Here is a 24,476-nt window from a genome sequence, read left to right as displayed (position 1 = left end):
ATCGCTTCAGGTGAACGAAGTATTATTTTAATAGTACTGTAATAATAATAATGTACATTTTTAAAGGGCACTTTTCTCAACGCCATGCGCCTAACAGCAAATAACTAACTAAATAAAATAGAACAAATAACTAACTAAATTTTGCGATACTGGACCTAAAATTGACAGTTAAAGGCACAGTGTCCCTCCTGATTATCGAAAGTTGGCCTTTTTTAATATCGATATCATATTGCCAAATGCTACCAATGATACAAATAAATTGGATAAAAAGATCCTACACAGTAAAATTGAAAAGAACCAGCTTTTGAGGAAAGAAGCGCAGCATCTCAAGTATGGAAGTGGATAACAGTTCATCATTTTGATTTTGTGACAGGATGGCCAGAAATCAAAATTGACAGGCTGGTGGAAAATTTCGTTTTGGTTGGTTTGTTTGTGTTTGTTTTCGTTTCATCATCCTCGGCGTTTTCTTCTTTATTTTGCAAGATAATATTAGCAAACTCACAGCGGTAGTTATTAAAACACGATCATCCCGGACAATGTCATTTCAAAAGCGTGTTCTAAGTCATATCAAACACATCACTAGTCTGTTGCCGCACAAGAAAAAGTACAATGTACCGTGCATTATATTAGGTCTCGTCCACACTACGGCGGAGATATTTGAAAACACAGCTTTATTTCTACAGTTAGGCCTACAGTCCACACTAATCCGTCACCCAAAGAGAGCTTTTCAAAACGTTCTTCAAACCGGAGAAATTTGAAAACCAAGGTTTGTGTTTTAGTGTGGAAGAAAAACATTTTGAAAACACGATGACGAGAAGATAATCATGTGATTTCCCTGGTCGAGTTTTCCTCAAACACAAATCTAAAATTACCGCTGATTGTTACGTTTTTAAATTCCTCCGAAGAAGTGTGAACGGGGCCTTAAGTACAGCCATTTTCTGGCCAATTCTCAGCTATCAGGTTTTCCGTGACTCCATTCATACCCTCCTACACCGCCTAAGGTATCATTGGCCACTTCGAGACTTTACACCAATAAATACACTAAGAGCTAGTAGATCACATCATGTGATAAAAACTTTTCAAAATCCTGGATACTAGAAAATGATTCTGAGCCTTTTTTCTTCTGTGTGACCGTCTATCAAGAGCTAAGTCTTTAAAGTTGATACCAACTATAATTTCACAAAAGCTAAATGTTTCGAGTTTCATGTCAGAACCAAGTACTCAATGGCGGACTCAGGTGGCGGGTGGGGGGAGGGTGGAGGTAATGTTCAGACTTTCGGCATCGAGTTGTTATAACCACAAGTTAGACGGACAAGGTGTCTCTCGGTCAGGCGGAAGAGTTAAGAATGTTAACTATCCACACCTTTTACTGAACATGATGTATCATACCTTATAAGGCTATTTATCTGAGTGACGAATGGTTTAAGAATCAATAATTTAAGCTATCTACGATATTTTATTTGGTTCTTTTTTTTGGTTTTTTGAAAGCCAGCAAATTTCCACCCATAAGATCACTTGGAGCTGTGTGAGATATAGAACTATCAAGACAATTAACTTACGCACTGTCAATCAGATCCTCCTCCCTTTTAAATCTTGGACGAGACGACAAACGGTCTTTTACTGATACCATTTGAAGATTGAACTGGCTGAGCCATTGCTTCCGATACCCAAGCCTGTTAAATTCTTTACTCACAGACCTTTTTAACTCTTCCACCATTGATATCAGGTCCAGCGTCTGCCAGCGCTTGTTAAGAATATCCAGCATCAGAGATTCAGCGATCAGCCATTCGTCACGAGCGATTACCACGAGACTCTCTGAAGATTCTGGGACACTGATTGGGATCGAGCTCCCCATAACAAATTTAATTTTGTCTGGAATTCCGGACACCAAAATTCGTATTGCCGCTCCAATAAAATCGGTAAATTCATGCGGCCTGGCTGTCCAGGTTACAAACACAGCAAACAATGAATACTTTCCTAAAGAAAAATGGTACAAAAAGAACAAAGATCAGCGGTCTTTCTTAATACCGTTACAAACGTACCACTGTGTTAAATGTAGAGAAAACAGCATAGCGAGATTAGCGGGCATTTTTGTAGGAGCGGACGGGTTAATGTGAGCAGGTCGGGAAAAACTGCCCACACGCGCTCGGTACAAGCTTCCGTGAGCACAATCTTTAGACACGTGAGAAATGTTACCAAAAAGTGAGGAACACGCCAGGCTAGCGCAAAGTCTTGGAAAGTTTTCTTTTAAACGAAAGTTGGACATTGGTATCGTTGTTTCTGTCTTCGCCCTTCTCAAATATCTGCTTTTCATTTTATCCCTAAGAATGATAATTCATCCCAACCCCAGACTGTACTACTCTTGTTCGTTTATTCTCCAACACTTGCTAGGATATTACGAATTCATCACCACTAAGCATTTCACACCTATGACTCCACCCCCTTGTTCACAGAAGTAAACACGACCAGATTATCTTGGAATGTAAGAAATGGAAACTCAGTAAATATATTGATGTTAGTCAAATATAACGAAATTACTTTAGAGGCAAGGTCAGGTTCAGGTTCATAAAAAGTAAAAAATATTTTATTTTCATTGTCACCAACCTTGGTTGTGTATCCACCTCTCTATGACCGCTGACACAGCCGTCTCATTGGTCTCCATTTCCTTCTGCGCCTCCTGTTCCATCCTTTGAGCCTCTGTTTTATACAGTGTCTTACACCAATCTAGTAATTGTAATTCTACGGAAGCCTCTGTTTTCCATTCAAATAAAGTCACATCGCTCTTTGAGCTGAGACCTTTGAAAAACTTTTCAATCCCTTTCGTATGGTGACTGTTTTCGTCAGTAATAATCAGAACAGCAACATTACTATGATATGTTGTGGGACGAGGATCAATAGTTTTCCTCAGTTTCTCCATCTCTTGTAAAGGAAGAGCGGGCTGTAGCGATCTGACAGGTTGCGGTTTCTGCGGTTTCTCCAGCAATTCTACCAGGTCATACAGCTGTAAAGCCTCGAGAACGTCTTTCAATAACTTCACAGGAGTGTCAGGAAATAATTCGAAAATATTCACCGATCGGTGAAAAGGGTTTTTGAGACCAAATGATTTATAAATATGTCTCGCAGCAACTTGGTCGCCAGCTAGTCCTGTTTTCAGTTCACGGATGACATCTTCTCTAAGATCTTTCAAGCAAAGTTGAAATGGGTGATCTAAGAAAGGGAAAAAAACCATTATTTCTTTTATAACGGAATATAACTTGTTTTACCATGCTGGATCATGATGAGTCGCTTTTTGCATGATAGCGAGAAACCAAAACCAAGGGAGATAAGAAATCCAGGAGTCTAGTTTATAATTCACGCAATCACGCGAAGCTGAAATCCAATAATTTTACTGAATTGTTGATGAATGGCGTATGTGGCATCCAAAGCTAAGATATTTATCCCTTTTTGTCTAAGGACTAATGAAATGAGGGCCTGAGAGGGCCTATATAAGAAATCGATTTATTCGTTATGACGGTCGATTTAGCCTGCTTTGCAGACATAAACGGGGAAAAGGTAGGGAGACAAAAAAACGCGCGAAAGAAGGGGAAGGAACGCATTCCTCAGTCCTCTCCCCGCTCCTTCTATCCCAGCTCTCGCTCTCCCTTTAATTTCCCTCATCCCTGTTTTACGTCTGTTACGCAGGCTAGGTCGATTTGGTCCCCCTGTTTTCTGTCACAGCGATCTGTCGACCGAAAAAAACCTTTAAGACGAAACCAGTACACATTGAACAATACTGATAAACAGAAAGCAAGAATGTCATTCATTTGTTCTTACTGGTACCTGTAATACAACAACGGATGGAAAAATTTTCAGTGCCGAATTTTGTCTTCATAAGCGTTTAGAAAGAACTAATCTTTTTTTTCGACACATTTATTTTCCCGTCTTAAATTTGATTGTAATTCTAACAATCATGTCACATTTAACGATAAAACTGTTTCCCACCGAACGTCACTGAGCGGGCAACATCGTAAATCTATGACGAAAGAGGGTAACAGTGCAATGTTATCCGCGAATGTTGACCGACGACCGCCTCTACTAATTTGTTTTCGTTGTGCTTTATAACAAATGACTAAAAGGCCAGTTAGTTTTGTTTCCATCAATTCTCAATGTTTCCTTCTGTTCCTCCTTAGGAAACATTGACATACTTGGAAAACAAATATCAACCGGTTTCCCGAGGAAGAGGTAATTATCAAAGATTAACTGGCCAGTAGCTGCAGCTTTTGATCGGTTGCTCACTAAATTTGTTCTACTCAAGTTTCGTATCAAGTTTAGGCCTGGTTAGGCTTGCTACACTCTCCAGCCAACATACCAGCATTAACAGCATTACTACACGGACATTGCAACATTTCCTACGTTTCATAGCTAGAATTTTAAAGAACGTGCGGTATCAGGCATCTTAAGGCTCGGCAAGTATTCCTAGACGTATTAAATTCCTAAGAGAATTATTGTCCTCATAGTAGCAACTCGTCTCTGCTCTATAACCTGCGCTGTTTACATCCATTTTGGCTAACAATTGTTTGATATTTGTGAACCCAAACAATCAATTATTAATAAATTATAGTTACCAGAGATGTCTTGCATTTCAAGATCAGATGGTTCACCATGTGTTCTTATTCCACTATCAGTCGTCTCTGTTGTCATACTGTGCGTTTCTTGGATGTTCTGTAGATAGCTCTGAACGAACTCATATTTCTCGGAGTCCAGATGTTTTGTTTCTGCTTCCCTTTCACTCTGTACAGTCGTCGCGTCCCTCGCCTTGCAATACAAACTAGAATCAGAATTTCTCCGACGCCTTTCTCTAGGTCTTTCAAGGTCTTCAGTTACTTGAGCTGTTAAAGATAACGCAGGTGGACAATGAATAGACCTTGTTAAAACAGAATGATCATTCACTGTTCTCTTATCTCCGGCAACAGCGACTCACAACAAACTTATCATAATGTTAGTGAGGGGGTTAAGTCCTAGTGTGCGGACGCACCAAGACAAGGAGTATTTCTTTCAGTTTTGTATCAGTTCTTGTGTAGCGGCACACGAAGACCCAACCGTCATGGGCGTGTCCATCCAAGAAAAAATGCCTCTCAGTCCATGAAACCAGACTAAGCCCAACCCCTACTACTAAAATCATCTAATAAACGAGCAGTTCCCAAAGAATAAAGAATAGCACAAAGTAGTCTTGAAATAAGTAGAAAAAATAAGATGCAATATGGTCGATTGGTTGAGCCATTTTGGGAGAGAACAATGCAACAACAGGACTGTAGCCTTCGGGAGAACCCACACTTTCGGTCTTGTCCATCAATGGGTTGTTACATGTAACAAAGAAAATTCGAATAAAGTGAATGCTTTACTAGATCCGGGGGGGCTCCTAAATAAAAGGACAGGGGTGCTTGGAAATTTCCAAAAAAAAAAACCTAAGAAGTGCCAAGATCCTGATTTTTGGGTGTAGCTTGAAATGTTTTTCACGCCTAAGAGGTAGCAATTCTAAAACAACACATTATTTCTGGTCATATTGTTTTGGCTCAATACCATAAAAGGTACCTAAAAGCTCCTGGTGTGGACCTGAATACTCTAAGAGGTACCAAAACCATGTTTTTAACCGCTAAAAGGTATGATGAGCACCCCCCTCCTTTTTATATGGGAGCTCCCCGCCCCTGGCAGTAGATGCGATCATTACAGAGCAACATTATACTTTATCTTGTAATAAATGACAAATAAATTAAATTATGGTAGTAAAATCTTAATGTTAGTTAAGTTAAATTAACTTCAAAGCTGTACAGTTGCTTATTTTAAACGTACTTATCAAATAAACGTATGTATGTATGTATGTATGTGTGTGTGTGTGTGTGTGTGTGTGTGTGTGTGTGTGTGTGTGTGTATGTATGTATGTAACTACCACACTCTTGCTAAGGTCAACACCAGATAAAACGAGTCTCATTTTGTATGTCAAAAGGAAGCTAGATTTTTTTTAAATTTTGGTGGAGTGGGATTTATTACCTTCCATCATGTCACAACAAAAGATATATATCTAACTGCGCTGCCACAGGCTTTTTCTGGCTATGTAGACTCCAGAAACAGACTGAAATGTAAATAAAAATATAATATATAAATCTTACACTTAAGCTCACTTACCACTCTCTTCCTCTTGCCAAAACAATTTTGTCCGTACATTTCCTACCACTGCAATCTCCCTTCTTAGTTTTTCGATTTCTTCTTCTAGAAACTGCCTTTCCAAATTCCATTTGTTTTCCGCATGTTTTAGTTTCATCAAAGTCATGTCATCCTCATTTGGCTTGAAGCAAAGAAAAGAGTCTGAGTTCTTGCGACGTCTTCCTCCGAGTCTTTCCTCTTCTTTTACATCAGGCTCTGAATGTAGTTAAATCAAAATTTATCAAATAGATTCTTCCTAGTTTACCTGACCAGACTCTCACAGTTGAGCGACCTTAGCAACACAGCAAAATCTTTCACCCGAGAGCAATTAACACTTGTCGCAGAAGAAAGAAACATGACTACAGACCCAATTACATGTTTTCATCAACAATACTTGTGGGTAACAAATAGCAATAAATTAGTCACTATTCTGTTAAGTCCAGTCAGTCATTTGTATGTAAATTGAGGAGGCAAAATATCCCCTCCTATCCCCTTGCCCCACCCATCTCTCCCCTCTCTTCAAATCCCTTCTGTGTATAATATTGACAAACCCACATATTTACACATTTCTTTATTTGAGTATAAAAATTTCCACAAGGCATATCATTCATATTCCCACTGAGCTTAGCTTAGTTTTTTTCTGAATATCTCTATGTGGCTGATAACGAAGACAACAACAACAACAACAACAACAACAACAACAACCATTTATTTGTACTCACAATTTATAAAATAATTACAATAAACATTAAATTAGTATAGAGTACTGCCTGCCCAAAATAACCATAAGGGCTAAAAAGAATGGGCAGACATTAAGTTTCTCTCACTCACTGCTTTCTAAACTATACACGATCTGACAACCCAACCTTTAACCTTTCTTGGAATCATTTCTTCAATAAAATGTCTTCAAAGATACATACCCCATAATATCAGAACCGCGATTAAACATCTCTGTCAATATTTTTGGACCAATTTTAAAGTATGGCTACAGTCTTGCCAAGTCATTGCCAAAGAGACACCCTTAGAGCCTGATACAGCACTGGGTCTAAGGCCAGACAGAAATTTAAATATGTTTTAATACTTTACCTTCTTTTAGTAGAAGCATTACATCAAGGTAGGCTGCCTTATACTCCTGTTCATCAATATACACAGTCACCTCGATGTCCTCCCCGCTTGCGAGCTGTTGGATTTCATCAGTGACCAGGAATTCTTGAAGGCGATTCTGCAATGTTCCACTTTTGTACATGTCCCATAATTCCTTCAGAGCCGTTGGTGTCTCTGCTTGCACTGTGAAGCAGAGAGAGCCCTCGCTGATCTCAATCAGTTTGGAATATGAAACCAAAACAACTTTGCTGAAGGCCTCCACGAATTCATCAAGACTAGAGCAGCTACGTAAGGCCATACCACTGGTAACGACCAAGAGACCTCCAGCGATCGTTCGTAAATTACAAACCAGCTTAATTGCTGTTGAAACAGTATTGACACAGCAGGTAAGTCTCAGAAATATAAGTTGGAAATATAATAAATAGCTCTGCAGTAGTAATATAATTCTGAGCACTGTAAATAAACCACAATTTGCCTTCTCAGTGTTATTCCTTGTTAGGGACTACATGTACAGTACTTTAAGTACAAGAACAAATTAAGGGGGTGGAAAACTGCCAAAGAGGGGGAAGTAAATCAAAGACAGGATAACAGGGTACTCAAAGTTAAAGGTGCTCTCCATTTGACCAAGGGAGCTTCAATTTAACCAAGTACCTACGCCAGTTTGAATTTCTGAAAATTTCCAGTGGCAAATACAACAGAATATTCTGGAATTTTCAAAAACCTGAGGACAGCAGATCATGTAAATGAGTTGACTGAGCCTATTTTTGAGGTAAAGAAGAACAAACGTCCTGGTCTATTGACTACAGTTGAGGTATCTCATGAACCCATGGCTCGATTGACTTAGACACAGGAGAGCTCCTTCTAGGAACCAAAAAAATTAATGCAGGTTATTCTTTTCATTCTGCTGTCTTATAATAGTGTACTACAAAAATCACCAGACCATGGAAATTGGGCTTGAATATTTGCACAGTAGAGACCACTTCCACTTCTTTTGGCTTAACCCACCCACATTCCTTTGTGTTGTTGTGAGTTGACTACAAGCATTTAGCTCAAAGAAAAGGTGGGGAAAGGGAAAGAAGAAGATAAATGGGTTAAAATAATTTTTCTTTACTTTTAACACATTTATCCACTTCTCTCAATTTCCCCATGTTTAGTTTCAGAGCATTACTTACAGTCAACTCAGAATAACACAAAAATATGTGGCTGCAGGGTTAGCAAAAGAAAGTGGGAGTCACGTCTCTGTACAAAAATTTGAATCCATTGCATGGTTTGGTCGTAATTTTATTTTGTAGTAGGTAATCATATGAATGAGAGTGTATTTCAGGATTGACTTGAAAATTCTCTCAAAATTACACAATTTGAAAGACATTGCAGATCTCATGAGTAGGGTAAATCCTGACTTTCTCAAGCATTCATGCAAATTTACTTATATTTATCATAAAAGAGTGCAAGTTAAAAATTAGCCATAAATTTGTCTTCTTTCAGCCAATTGAAGTAACTCTGAGTAAATCATGAGTATGACATATAGGGCTTTGCCGAGCATCTGAACTCCAGGGACCCCAACATCAAGTTCAGATTATCACTTTCAGTCATCGTCCTCATGGTATAATTCACTTATAAGAGTTGGGAATAGACCAGTGTTTTTTAAAGAATGGTTCCTCAAAGGAATAACAAAAGTAGAGCATTTAATGGATGACTCTGGAAAGTTTCTCTTGCTCACTGCTTTCTAAACTATATCTGACAGCTCAACCTTTAATCTTTCTTGGAATCATTTCTTCAATAAAACGTCTTCAAAGATATATACCCCATAATATCAGAACCGCAATTAAGTCAGTAAAGTATGGCTACAGTCATGCCAAGTCATTGCCAAAGAGACACCCTTAGAGCCTGATACAGCACTGGGTCTAAGGCCGGACAGCTCTAAACATAAACTCCAAATTTTTGCTTAGTGCTAAATATTACATTTGGCTATGTAGACAGAAAAAATGTTTTCCAAAACTAAATGTTTTCCAAAACTAAATGATTTCTTACTGTATTTAAAACATATCTATGAAATGGAAAAAAATACAACTACAATCGTTCTAAAAAAGTGGGAGCCTCTGTTGCCTCTTTAGTAATCTCTTGACAGCTTGACCCTATAGTCCCCTGAAAATGAAAATAAAAATGAAAGGAAAAGAAACAAGGTGCATATATACCATGCATATTTTCTGTAATTCACAATTCCGAATTTACGTTACCGATAGGAGTAAACTGGTATGATCTTGCTGTGCTAGAATTGTAAGTAGCACAAGTAATCTAATTATGTTGTATTGTAAAATAATGATCACCTGCGACTGCACATACTGGTGTTTAGGACAAAGACCTATGGGGGACGCGCTTTTTCATCTTGTACGCCAGCACTGTGGAATAGCCTCCTACTTGATGTGAGAAGTGCCCCATCAGTGGATACGTTTAAAACTAAGCTTAAAACGTTTTTGTTTAATAATGATCTTTAGTATTTCTATAATGAATTTTAGTATCTTATGATGAATTTTAGTATTTAATGAATTTTAGTATTTTATCATCATTGTAATTTAATATATTTTCCTTATATTGGTTTCGTTATCGTTTTTCTCATTTTTATTCTGTAAGAGCATTGAGATTTTTTAATGTAATGCGCTAGAAATAAATTATTATTGTTAGAAGCGTGAGTATACGTATTGTATAGAGTAAGCATTAGTATCGTAAGTGGCATAAGTAATACGTTTTTCGTAAGTAGTGTAAGTAACTACATTAATATTGTATTGTAAGCAGTGTAAGTAGCAATTAATTTAAAAAAATAATAAAACAAAAATAAAAAAAAAAACATCAAGTTCACAAAGGAGCCTGCACCTGGGCATGATCGGAAGCTTGCTTTCTTAGACACGTATTGATATCAAGGATGACGGATCCATCAAAGCTACCATATATCAAACCTACTCACACAGATCAGTATCTCAATAATTTGACTCCATGTAACCATTATCTGGGTCAAAATTAAAGGTCGGTACTTAACAACACTTTTCCACTGTTAGCGTAACACTGTTATCTCCAAAATTAAGAGGAGGACAGAATACATGAGAATGAATATCTTAAAGGCATCTTGTGAGACAACAACTACTAAGCTAAGTGCGGATGTGCAAAATTCCTGAGAAACAGAGCTGAGGGAGAGCCAGAGAGCAGGACTGTGTACCTGTGTATCCGAGAAAATCTCTCATGACTTTTGCAGGCAGGGTAAACACCTTCCATGTACCTTTCAACACCCTCAGATCACAGTCTGTGCATGCATCCTAAAGGTCCCACAACGGATGGAAAAAAGTGTGGCATCATCTACAAATAAGAGTTGCTGATTGTGAAAAGATCTATATTGGAGAAACCACCCAACCCTTTTAAATGTCCAGTTGAAGGAACATTGTAACGCTAATAGATTGACACTTTCGGCCATTGGAGAACACCTTAGGGATACAGACCACAAGTTAGAAGAGAGTAAGGTGGCAGTCATATATAGCTAGAGAAGAAAACAACTTCAGAAAGAGAATTTAAGAGGCCTTGGAAATCCTATGCCAGTCCCCAACACTCAATCAATACTGTGGATTTGAACTTCTGGCCCTATATGGTGCTATTTTGGCTCATGACTTGCTTGACCCAAGCTCAGTTGTGACAAAAAGATTCCTGCCACATTCATTTGAGAAAGCTTTTGATCAGTAAAACATTGACTCTGCTTCCCGGTATCTTGTTTCTTGTAATTGACGCAACTTTAATTTTACCCTTCCGTCTTCTTCCAGGCTTGTCAGATGATTTTGATTTTAAACTAAACCCTAGGTATCACAGTACTTAGTAACTTTACCCTTTCCAGATCTTCAGATATGAAGTGGTCAAAATTTTCTGAAACTATACAATGCAAGAACTTAACTGAATTAATTACCTTTTCTCAAACATTGTTGAAATTTTGGTAGCACCTTTCCTTTAATTCTCTTGCTTGAACCATATTAATTACTGGTTGATTTATATCTTTTTTAGTGCAAACTTAAAGGATTTAATGTCATGTTTAATTAAGTTTACAACCTTACTGTTGTCACGGTATGTCCAGCGTGACACATCATATACGGGCATGCGTGCCCCATGCATCATGTAATCTCTTGTCAGGCCAAGCACATGGCGATTAAAATAAGACTTTAAGCAAATCTATATTTGTGTCCACGTTCCATTCTACCGCATGGTGTCAGAAGTGGTGGCCTGAGAAGATACTGAATCCTCCAGGTGAAGCATTTCAAGCATTCAAACATAAATTCATTCAAGCGCAAGTTGTAGAGCACATCAATTACTTCGAGCATTCAAAAACAACATGGCCAATCGATTCAAACCACCAGCTATGGACTGGACCACTCCAGGAGACATTCACAAGCGTTTCAAACTCTTCCAACAGAAATGCGAACTTATCTTCGCGGGGCCGCTCGACAAAGTCGAAGAGGCGAAAAAGGTGAGACTGCTGCTTTTATGGATTGGCGACAAAGGCCTCGAAATCTACAACACGACCACATGGGCCAGCGAAGGCGATGACCTCAAGATCAGTCCAGTTATGGCGGCACTAGAAGCTTATACAAAGCCCCAAAGTAATGAAATCCTCGCTAGATACCAACTTCGATGCCTAAAGCAGGGAGATAGACCACTTGAGGAATTCGTAACTGAAGCACGACTATTAATAGAAGATGGTGGATACGATCCCGCCGCTAAAGAAAATACCCTCAGAGATACGCTGGTATTTGGCGTGGCGTCCGATAAAGTACGCAAAGACGCGATAGCACTTGGTAACGGGCTAACCTTCAAGCAAGTCTACGACCTGGCGAAAGTTGAGGAAAGCACTAAAGCACAAATGAAGATAATTTCCAAAGGTGATGAGAAATCCGATCTTCACACAGTTCAAAGAGAATCTGCATATTCGACTAAAAAACACCCACCGGGACAAAGCTTCACATACCAAACTTCCTACAGCGACCAAAACCAAAGAGATCATACTGAAAGAAAACCTCACTGACTTCAATTCAAGTCGAGAGGCTGCTTCAGATGTGGAAACACCCATGATAAATCAGCGAATTGCTCCGCCAAGAATGCAAAATGCAAACACTGTGGCAAGACTGGCCATTACATGAGAGTGTGCATGCAAAAACGCCTTCAAAAGGTTCACCAGATCGTGAGTAGCCCAGAGTACCAAGGCCAGGACATCCACCTAGAGGATGAGTACCCCCTTGAGGATGATTATGAGTACACTCTTGAAGAAGAATCAGAAGAAGAAACAAGCGCCACAAAACCCATGACTGTATTTCTTGGAACTCTCACTTCAACAAGGCACCAGCAAACCCAAGAAATTTCACTAAATGCCCTTGACAGCCACCCAAACAAAATCTTTGCCAAGGTCATGATTAATGAAGTCCATGACATGAGCCTGAAAGTAGATACGGGAGCAGACGCCTACGTCATCACCTCCGCAGACCTACAGCACTTCCCATTCCCGATTACTATCCTTCCATGCAGCAATGTCCTTAGAGGATATGGAGGCTCTGAAATAGAAAACCTTGGCGTTGCCACCTTAAAGGTCTCCTTTAAGGACAAGTCAGCTAATATCAAATTCAACATCGTGGAAGCCACAGGAAGCCCATCTATGCTGGGGTGCCGACAATGCCAAGATCTGGGAATAATATCCACAAATTTAGATGAAGTTAACACCATTCCCCCAACCAAGACAGAAGCTGAGGCACAACGTGGTCAGCTATCCAAGCCCACTGTTATGGAAGAATACCAAGATTGCTTCGACAAGCTAGGCTGTTTTCCAGGAGAGAAGTATCACATTCAGCTAATTGACCATCCTGTCCCAGTCATCCACCCGCCATGCACCGTTTCAGTACACATACTTCCCTTATACAAGGAGGAACTTGATAAAATGATCGCGGACGATGTCATCACAGCCGTGACCGAGCCAACCGACTGGGTAAACTCAATCGTATGTAACATCAGAGAAACTCCTGAAGGCAAAAAGAAGATCAGACTCTGCCTTGATCCTAAGGGCCTCAACAAGAGCATACGTCGAGAGCACTATTACACCCGTACCATCGATGAGCTCCTACCCCAGCTGCATGGAAAGAAATTCTTCTCTGCTGTTGACACTAAGAAAGGTTATTGGCACGTAGCCTTGGACCACGAGTCAAGTCTGCTGTGCACCTTTAATACTCCCTTCGGACGGTACCGTTTTAAATGATTACCCTTCGGGGTCAAACTCTCCCAAGACATCTTTCAACGCAAACTCGATGAGGTTTACAGGGGCATCCCCAATGTGATGGGGATTGCTGATGACATCGTGGTATGCGGCTCAACCCAATCAGAGCAAAACCAAGCCTTTTGTGAAATGCTCAAGGCCACTCGCAAGCACAATGTCAGCCTAAACTCCGAAAAGCTGCAGTTCAAGCAGGCACAAGTCGACTTCTACGGGCACGTTCTGACAGAGAATGGAATCCAACCAGCGAAGGAGAAACTTGAAGCAATCCACAACATGAAGAGCCCATCAAACATGGGGGAGCTTCAGACTATCCTGGGCATGGTAACTTACCTGAACCGCTTCTTGACAAAGCTAGCGGACCTAACATCGCCACTAAGAGAGCTAACCAAGAAGAACGTCCATTTTAGCTGGGAGCCCCACCACCAGCAGGCACTCGATAGGATTAAGCAAGAACTCTGCGCGTCCAAACTCATTTCCTATTATGACCCAGATCCGAGTACACCCATGATCCTTCAGTGTGACGCAAGCAAAACAGGCATTGGGGCCTGGCTAAGACAGTCAGACTCTCAAGGGAATGAACACATTGTCGCCATGGCGTCCCGGTCACTCACCAACGCAGAGTCCAGATATTCTAATATTGAGCGCGAGTGTCTGGCAGTCACATATGGCCTGGAGAAGTTCGAGTACTACCTGCTCGGTCGGAACGTGACAGTTGAAACCGATCACTCCCCCTTGGAACAAATTTTCAAGAAAAACATCAATGAGGCTCCAAGCCGGCTGCAGAGGCTACTTCTTAGATGCCTGCGATTTGATATCAATGTCCAGTACAAGCTGGGGAGATCCATCCCAGTTGCAGACGCCCTGTCACGAGTGTGTCACACGAGAGCAACACATGGCACTGAGACTACGACTAAGGACACCGCATCACAGCGTAACATCCACTTCATATCCACCCCCATTGACCTAACAGCAGTAAAGTCCTCTACAGTACAAGATCCTACCATGAATCTACTGAAGAATACCATCTACAATGGCTGGCCTCCCTACAGAAAACAATGCCCGCAAGAACGATGGGAGTTTTGGAACTTCCGATGCGACCTCACTTTAGAGGAGGGTCTAGTACTAAAAGGTAGCAGGATCGTCGTACCAGCCTCCATGAGAAACCAAGTTCTCCAAGCGATCCACCTTGGACATCAAGGAGAGAACAAATGCATCCTCCGAGCTAGAGAATCAGTGTTCTGGCCCGGTATCTCCGCTGACATCAGGCAGATGGTAAAGGACTGCAACCTGTGTAACAAACACAAGCCAGCTCAACCCAGACTACCCATTTTGCAGCCAGACCTTCCAACCCGACCATGGGAGAAGCTCGGCACGGACATCTTTGAATTTAACAAAGAGAAGTACCTTATGGTCGTCAATTACTACTCAAGATTCCCTGTGATAAGACTCCTCAACGACATGACCAGCCACACCGTGTGCAACCACTTCACAAGCATCCTTGCAGAATATGGCCTACCAGCCACTATCATTGCTGACTTCGGATCTCAGTTCATCAGCGAAAGATTCAAAACCAAATGCGAACAAAGTGGCACTGTAGTTCCCCATACCACCACCAAGCCAACAGCCTGGCAGAGAGGGCAATTGGAACCTGCAAGTCACTGTTAAGAAAAGCACTAGAGGAGAAGGAATGCCCTTACACAGCCTTACGGATGTATCGCACGACTCCCCTTAGTGACCAGATGCCATCACCCCACGAGTTGCTGTTTGGACGTAAACCCCAAACGACACTCCCAAGCAGCAGAAGCGCACTGAAGTCCAAACACCCGAATGATGACCTCCACCATGAAGCTAACCAGAAATGCCAAGAGAGGCAAGCAGTATTCTATGACAGGAAGGCTGGTAGCGACAAGAAGGCCCTTAACAACCGAGAACCAGTGTTCGTCTGGAACACCTTGAAGAATACCTGGCAGCCAGGAACTGTGCTAAATAGGCCACAACCAATGGAGCGCCCCGAACCTACACGGTGGACATTCAAGGGAAGATCTACCAGAGAACAAGGGAGCACCTGAGACCAAGGAGCCAGAGTGAAATACCCCCCTCAGCTGGCAGTAACACTCCACCTATCGGTACAGTGACTCCAGTAGACGACCCCAAAGACGCACACATACTCAATGACAAGGCGACCAGACCACCCCCGTTGTCAGAAGCCAGTCCTCAAGACAGTACACCGACACCAGATCAGTTACTATCTCTCCAACTACCGTGCAGCAAGAGGCAAATTGATCTCAAGCCAGCAGGTGCTGTTGTAACCAGTAAATGAACCTGTTATCACCCAAAGAGCCAAGTTACAGGACTGGACGCATCACCCGCGTCCCAACCAAGTTCAAAGATTAAATAGGGACAAACAAAAACTCTTTTATTGACATTGGGTTCCTAATTACACCCATGAAACTGTTCTTAGTTCCTGTTGTCGTTTGATAGACATTTCATTAATTTGATTAGCATTGATTATCATGTCCCCTTTTATCGATTTATCTGCATGTAACTAGGACCTCTTTTCAGAAAGAGGGGGATGTCACGGTATGTCCAGCGTGACACATCATATACGGGCATGCGCGCCCCATGCATCATGTAATCTCTTGTCGGGCCAAGCACATGGCGATTAAAATACCGCAACTGTAAATGACTTGGATTTGATTGATTTCTTTCATCTTGATTGGTTTTGCAATTAATATAAAGTGCTCTAGAAATGGAATATGTTGTATGACTTTATTGAAAGTGAAGGTAGTCATGGCTGGCAACAGCTTCCAGCTTTTTCCATCAGTAATATATATGCTTTGATGGATCAGTGTCACTATACTTTAACAAGCGATGTTACAAAATTGGTATCACGAATTATTTTTAAACAATTTTGATCATCTTCATGGCATAGTAGGTTACCATAGGAATGATGCAAGCAGTGAAAAACACTCTTAATTTTAACTTGTGCTCATAATTCGAAAGCGGCTCAGTGAAACCTATCAGTTTGTGATAAGCATGTAATGTCGATAGAAATTTTCACAAGATTTCTAGGAAAGTTCTGAACCATTTCAAATTTTCGAAAATTTATGGTGGCTCTGAATCCTCCCTACAGAATTGTTTCAAGCTTTGCAAAAAGTTGTATTCTTAAAACATGCATTTCATTGAGCCATTTTGCCATAACACCAAAGCTTATGCAGTTATCAAGTGGAAAAAAAACACAAATGTAGAAATTTGCTAATATACAGCCATCTTTTGACCTCACAGTTTCAAGTTCAACAAGCCATAATTCAGCCTGCCAAACATTTACCGTAAATCCCCAAATTAGCGCCTGGGGTGCTTAATTCAATTTTAGGAGAAGACAGGGGGGGCTTATTCGAGGGGGGGGGGGCTTATTTAATTTTTCCCAAATCGGGGGGCTGACATGATCATTTTTTTAAATACATCATCTACACATAAACAACAACATAAGCTGTTTATTGACATAAAAAGCTGATCCTAAAGTCTAAATCGCGGCACCATTGATACTTAACGTGTTCAACGTGTTCACAAACTGAAACAATGTACAAATCTGCTAGGCTCTACATGATGAAAACTATACATCCTTTCTTGTCTCATTAATCGCCCACAAAATGGGGAGGAGGGGGCGCTTATTCGAGGGGGGACGCTTATTTTAAATTTCGGCCAATGGGAGGGGCGCTTATTCGAAGGGGGCACTTATTCGAGGGGGGTGCTAATTCGAGGATTACGGTAATACGCGTTCAGCCACGAAACCATCCCAGCTATCAAAATAAATTATGTTAGTGAGTGCTACATGTAGTTGTAACCTTTAAGTATAGAAAATAGCCTTTTATAACTCGCATATCAATCTTGAACCTGCATTATTACAATTTCTTGCGATTATTTCCCTACAGTCGACTCACCTCCTTTCATACATGTCACCGCCCGCTTCAATGAAGAAACTATACAAACTGACTGGGCTGAAATAAAAACAACAATTATTGAAAATACTGGGACGGTAATTCTCAAAAGCCACTCTCTACTTCTCAGTAAAAGATTACAACATTGAACAAGCAAGTAAAACTTATATCGATGTTTCCAGGTTGGTTAAATCGTTTTGTGTATTATAACTGATTCACTTCCGGCATCACAATTAGTGATGCCGGAAGTGAATCAATTAAAATTTACATGGACATAAGTACTTTGAATACCTTTCCTTCTGATCTCAAACTCCCTCACTTTCTTCAATAGCGATGGTTTCTTCATCTGTGTCAGTATTTCCTTCAAAGTGTCCAAGCGATCAATTCCAAGGCTATTATTCCTTTCCAGTTCTTCGAATAACGTGAGTACATCTCCAATGTTACGTTCGCTGCCTTTCGCTATTTCTTCCCTGCACATGAAAAGCAATCTTGGCAGCTTGTTCACGTCTAGTTTCTCACTGATCTCAAAGAGAAGATCACTATACTCGATTTTTGACATCCTACCGAAACGACGAGGTCCGTAAAATGGAAGAAGTGCGTTTAACTCATAATTGCAAATCCAACATGGCGGGCATAGACAGAGCAGAAAACATTGCGTGACAAAAAGCCTCCCATCTCACGAAATGTCACGCGTTTACTCTCTCAACCTCGTTCCCAGGGTCCTGTCTCTTCCCCCGAAGAGAGAGGTCCCTGGGAACGAGGTTGTTGCTCCCTTAGCTTATTTGACGTGCCTTGCTATCCTGTAGAGGAATAACTGGATGTTAGGCCCATCAAACATGATTTCTCTGATTGCAATGGCCAGTTCTATCAAGAGAACGTGTATTTTGTCTCCTGTCCTAAACAGGGTCCTAAGAGAGAGGGAGGGCGTCGCCCTACATAGGGTGGGGCTTTTGAAGTATTTTAAAATATATTTAAGGTGGTATGGTACCCTCAATATGGACCAAAAAGTTTGTTTAAATATGTTAAAGAAAGATCAATTGTGTGCTATTGCAGTCAAGAAGAGAAATTAAATTTCTAGAGTTTTACTCAAAATGGTTGCTATGGAAACCAGCCACAGCCTTTTGAAGTAGTGTTATATAGTATTGACGCCAACACTTCCTGCTCTTTTACAAAACAAGAATTGACTGTCAAATAAGCATATCATGTAAGTTTCTGTTTTGTTCTGTGATATGAACGTAAGTTTTGACAGTTAACTCTTATTTCAGTGCTTTTTACAGCTTTATTTGGGAATAACCTTATTTTTTACCACACCCAGTGGACAAATCATCTCATGTCACGTGACAGACCTTAAAATGTTACGATTTTTTTGGTTTATATCATCACGACACTATTGGTCTTTGATGAGCCCAAGTTTCAGAAATTCTACTTAAAAACCTTGCAAAGTAGAAATGTTGGCGCGAAGTCAGTCGGTACAAAAGTAAACTAATATTCATACAAATTTTTGCTCCGAATGGGTTCTTGGTTTTGTGATAGACTACGCTTGAATTTCTAAGCTTTTGCGTGACGCGACATTTACATGACGGCCGAGAGAGCTGTCATGTTGGTTAAAAATGCGACTTAATTCGGGTAATTTGGTTATCTGAACAGTTATTGTATTATAAAAAGTATCATTTTAATGTTTTTGAGTTCCTCGAGAGATAAATTCACGTTTTTGTAGCAAAACTCAGTGACAGATGTTTCTGTTGGTTTCCGGCCGCCATGTTGGTGCCCATCCGGATGGGCACCAGCATGGCGTCTCCATACAAATCTCTATAAATGTGGGTAAAAAATTTCTCCGCATATCTCGCATAAGAAAAATTACTGTGACCAGAATTTTGGCGAGAGTCTTTGCATATTTACTTTCTTTCATTTCCCAGATTCTGGACTTTATCTATTGACCGGTTTTGATTTTGATTTTGATCTATTTTGAATTGCGTGACACTGAAAACCAGCAATTGCGTCTCGCAGTCTCTCACACAGATATCATCGTTTTTGATGACTGTATTCGTATCTTAAGCGATATACTATGCGATTTTGCACGTTCTTCGCGTTCCTTAATTTCAACACAAGCGCAAATCGTAAGCAAATTTTGTCGCTGCCCTCTTCTGGTGCACAAGGTGATTGCCGCGGAATTACCGGTGAAGTTAATCACTGATATTTGACATGCCAGCCTTTTCAGACGCTCCTGTCCTCTCCTTCGAAGACTGCATTACCATAAATATAGCACAACAAACAGGCCGATGAATTTTATCTGTAGCACTATTTAATATGTACTTTTTAATCATGGGAAATAATTAAACTAAACAAAACTAACTAAATTACGCGTTCACTTTCAACGCATAAGTCAAATATCCGCAATCGGCTTGTCTCGTCGAGTAGGCCTGTTCAAAGGCTATTCCGCTATCGTGTTTCTTTTTCACTTTTCCATTTATCTCCAGATTCGGTTTACAAGCTGCTGAATGATTCACGGCAGACTTCGTCTTTCCTGATAGCCGTCGTTGTCACAAAACTCACTGGGGAGCTGTAAGTTACGTTTCATTGGTTGACGGCATGGCCGCGTTGACAATCGCTTCAGTGAGGCGCGAAATCTGCGAATTTCTTTCGAGGCCAAAAAAATCAAGGTTTGTTTTTGTGTGAATTCATCATCATTCTTCTAACACCTCATGGGGAAGGGGGGGGGGGGAGGGAAAGCAAGGGGGCTCTCTCCAACTTACACGGTCTCTCTCCACAATTTTCAATATGCGTCCACAAGGTAAAGTCAAATTTCCGCCATTCACTCTCAACGCCTGGTTGTCCTGGGTCTACCACGAATCGTTCCCCATTTTCGTTCTTATATCTGACCCAAATTGCCTCTATTGAAATGAATAATAGCGTATGTAGATTCATCGGAATTTTACGAAACTTGCCAAACTAATTCTCAGATATTAAAGCATATTAAAGCTTTTACGACGTTTTACGAAAATCGAAATGTTTTTCTTGTGATCGACGTCCCATCGAGTAACAGCAGTCGGCAAATTTTCTTTTGTTCAACTTTGAAATGGATATTCTGAGTAACCAATCATGGATATATCGAAGAAGCCTCACACACAAGTCCATCATCTCCTCAGCGATAAAGTCGAGTCAGTTTGGATGTCCTCGCTAACATTAAGGCTGCCAATTCAGTTTAGCAAATACGGTCAGTTTTGGGTTTAAAGGTTTGTGCTTGCCTTTCAAAACAAAACTGTCAAAATATGTTGTTCTTTTCTACAGTTAATTAGCTTTACAGTGAAATATAGTTTTACCGAGGTCTTCTTTAAAGCAGCGCGCACACAAAGATTTTCCCGGAAGGCACCCATGAAGGTCTACAGTAACCTTAAAGACATTTATCCATGAAGTATGTATTGCGTCTACTGTACAACAGACCAATTTCGATTTATTAAAATTCGGCCTTAAATATAGACCTCAGCACGAGCCTTTGGGGAGGTGACCGTTATATACAGGTTGACCGCTGTACACAGATTTCCTTTAAACTCCCCTGGAAGTCAATAAATAGCATTTTTATGTGCGAATGATCACTCAATTTACGTTTTACTGACAATAACGAGTAACAGCAACGCAATAAACACGCTAAAAAAGGCCCATAAATTGTCCGTGGTGTACTTTTAGGGAGATGGAAGCTAATGAACAACGTTTTTAAGTGGTAAGCACTCAATTTACATTTATTGACAACAGTTTTAAACGGAAACGCAATAAATACGGCAAAAATGCCCATAAAATGTCCGTGGTATACCTGGTCTCGAGGTTCCGTGTGAATACATTTTTGAAGGTGACAATTTCTCCTGTAATGTGTCAGTCAATTCCAGCAGTGCCCATCCCCTCCCCCCCCCCCCGGGCTAACCCCCGGGCATAAGCATTTTTTCTAAAAAATGGGCAAATTCCCCGGGGTGGGGACACATAAGCTGTTTAAAAGCCCCGGGGTGGGGACGAAGAAAGAGGGCAAATCCCCCGCCCCCGGAATCGTCGCCTTCCAACACCTCTGCAGTTTTTTTATTAATCAGTGAATAAAACGTTCAACTGTTCAGTATTTTAATGCAACGGTAAGACTGCAAGGACAGCAGGACGTTGTTAGATGATTCTGATTATATTTATTTCTTAATATTTTGTTTTTAACAGTTTGCTAGAGGATAGCGTGATAATGCATTGCATTTTAAGCTCGCACGATCTGTCGTGAAGATCGCATCATTGGAATTTGCAAACCTTAAGTATTTTAAGTCCACTTTCATGAATTTAAAAAATGCTAGGCTAGTTTTTAAGAGCCAGTGCCCATAACTATGGACCAAACAACGGCACAAGTCGAAAAATCGATTTCGCTCATTTTTTGCCCATAGATTGGTCCTAGCTAGTAAACAAACGGACCATAGTTAGTTTCTGCTAATGCAGCTTTTTTGGGGAGAAATTTGCGAAAAACGATTTTTTTTCCGATTAGGCTCAAAATCTACTTCCGGTTTTGCTGAATTTTCCGAATATTTGATTGCTTCGCGCTCCGGAGAACAGCTACTTGAGAATCTTTCAATGGTCTTTACATTCAGCTCAGGCCTTCATGGCATGACTGAGTGAAAAATTAAATAAATCGAGGTTTCGTTTGAGCCTGAAACGAGATCGAACACAAACGCAAAATATTACGATGTGTTTCAAACGAATTATAGCACTAAAATATCGCCATATTTTTCTATGGGCTATAACTTTAAATGCCATAAAAACACTTTATACGGGTTAACTGTACACTCACCTGTTTGAAAATCAAAAAATATCTCTGGGCAAATGGTTTTAAGTCGCCCGCCTTGGCCTGTGCTTCTCATGAATTTTTCCCTGAACCGCCGTGCGAATGTAAACAATTGCGTGACTCTGGCGGTCACCCTGAATACATGATTCGTTTCCAACAAACCGCAGATGGCTATCTTAGAACATTTGGGTGAAAAAAGAAAAACATAATGGACCACTTTTAACTTTAATATTTTGAAAGTCATCGCTTTGGAAATTTCGTTAATTAAAAAGCCAATTAAAAGCAATTTACTCGAAGTTCGGGTGTTACTGCTATGTCGTTTTAGTGGAGGGGGACAGGGGGCGGGAGCCCGGGAGAATAGGGGGCGGGAGGGGTACGGAAGGCGGGGGAGGAAAGGGCGGGAAGCGGGAGAGAAATGCGAAACGCTAATTTTTTTTAATTCAACAATGCATTAGAATACTTTCAAAAACAAGAATTCAAAATGTATTTGACTTGCATTTAACGTCTTCTCAGTCACTTCTGAGACTTCTGAGCAAACGAGCAAATGAAACTTTGCGCTTGGGCTGAAAAACAGGCGTACCTCCGGTCAAATAGTAAACCCGTTGACAGTGGTTAAGTCATAGGTCGTGAAATGTCAAGCGGCATGAGTGCACATGTGTCGCGTAAGCTGTCAAATTGCAAAAAGGTGAGACGAGCAGGCGATCTCAAATCAATGTCGTCCAAGACAATTTTATTAGGTCTCAGTATTTTTCGGTGCGGCAGTGAAAGGTCCGTGCATGGAAGACCTTCTTGGGAGCTTGCTCCTTCCGACCGTGAATCAGAACGGACCAAAGATTTCACCGCGTGGTGTAGTGATGCCTTAACTGAATGCTGCTTTTATGAGCGCCCTGGAGAGTGTGGAGTGGTTCGTCTGACGTCCGAGTTTTTTTGTTTTAGACAAGTCCTACTTCCATGATTTAATTGTCTGATCCCAATAAACGCCGGACTGGTTACTGGAAATCCGTATACTTTATCAGAACTAGATACAATTTAGAATTAACTTTTAAGCCCGTCGTCACCGTGGTCACGTATTGAAAACGGATTTCAGAAACAAATCTGAAGAGCCGATGAAAATGGACTAAAATGGTGAAACGTAAAGAAGATAAACAAGTAGGTCAAAACCTCATTGAATTGAAACATATGGCAGTGGTAATCTTGTTAAATTATTTAAAACAAGGGAAATGCTTAAGAATTGCGAAGCTAAATGGCTAGAATGTGTTTTGACTCTGCCAATTTACAGCGGACGGGAGCAGCACGGAAAAGGGCGGGAGGCGGGAGATAAAGGTACGGGAAGCGGGAGAGCAGGGTACGGGAGGCGGGAGGTTCTGACCCCCCTGTCCACCCCCACGTTTTAGGCTGTCGATCTTTCTTTGATCATTTTAATTACAAGAACGAGTTCTAGAAAGAAAATCGTTCTAAGTTCATTTGTTAAGCGTGATGACAAGTTGATATTGTTGGTTTGTAGCCTTACGTGATCTGAAGGAATGCTACAGTGATTAAATTTGTATTTGTTGATTTCGACGGATCGATTTTCGGTCAAACCTTTTTATTTGTGCCAGCACATTTAGTGCTTTTTCTCCTGCTAAAAAGTCGGAAAAAGTAAAGTAAACAAATCCTAAAAGTCATAAATAAGAGGCATCGACAGTGCGAGTGTCTCGGTAAGCTGTTAATTTGAACAATTACTGTGCTGGACGGATTGCTTTCCTGGTTACCCACGTACTATACGTAGTTCATTGTGCGCGAATGTTTCTGTTTCAAACAACTGAAATGCTCAATGCTTTTTCCTTTTTTTTCTTCAGCCTTAAAACTTAAGGCTAGAGTTAGGCTAAACCCTAAACTGTTTTGGCGGCCAACCTATTTTTGGCTAATTGCTTAATCAAATTATATATATATTTCATTGAAATTCGCTCTTCCGTGACCGACTTCCGCGAACAAAACAAGATGGATGTTCGCTGTTCATTTAAGACTACAATCCTGGTCAAAAGTGTTCGGACAGTTACGGCAGATGACTTCACAAGCAGCCTCTTTTAAGACCAAAACCGCGCAAGCCCACCTACCCCTCTCCCCCCTGTCAATGTTGATAAAAATCTTGAAGAAAAAAAACCTTGACAATAGCTTCAGAATA

The 24,476-nt window shown here is 40.7% G+C and overlaps 1 protein-coding gene across 1 annotated transcript; it reads right to left on the bottom strand.

The window, feature by feature from the left end:
• Nucleotides 1–399: 399 nt before the first annotated feature.
• On the bottom strand, nt 400–18,443 carry LOC145478808 (uncharacterized). Its single transcript, XM_081456983.1, has 7 exons — nt 17,803–18,443; nt 17,515–17,571; nt 7,267–7,644; nt 6,163–6,396; nt 4,605–4,868; nt 2,605–3,207; nt 400–1,977 (listed from the first exon to the last, which is right to left on the bottom strand). Exons 1-7 carry the CDS (start codon nt 18,068–18,070, stop codon nt 1,556–1,558), a joined length of 2,226 nt encoding a protein of 741 aa, XP_081313109.1. The 5' UTR covers nt 18,071–18,443; the 3' UTR covers nt 400–1,555.
• Nucleotides 18,444–24,476: the final 6,033 nt, after the last annotated feature.

The sequence above is a fragment of the Orbicella franksi genome, chromosome 2 (genome assembly GCF_964199315.1).
Source record: "Orbicella franksi chromosome 2, jaOrbFran1.1, whole genome shotgun sequence".
NCBI lineage: Eukaryota > Metazoa > Cnidaria > Anthozoa > Scleractinia > Merulinidae > Orbicella > Orbicella franksi.
This window is presented reverse-complemented; position numbering and strand designations above follow the sequence as displayed.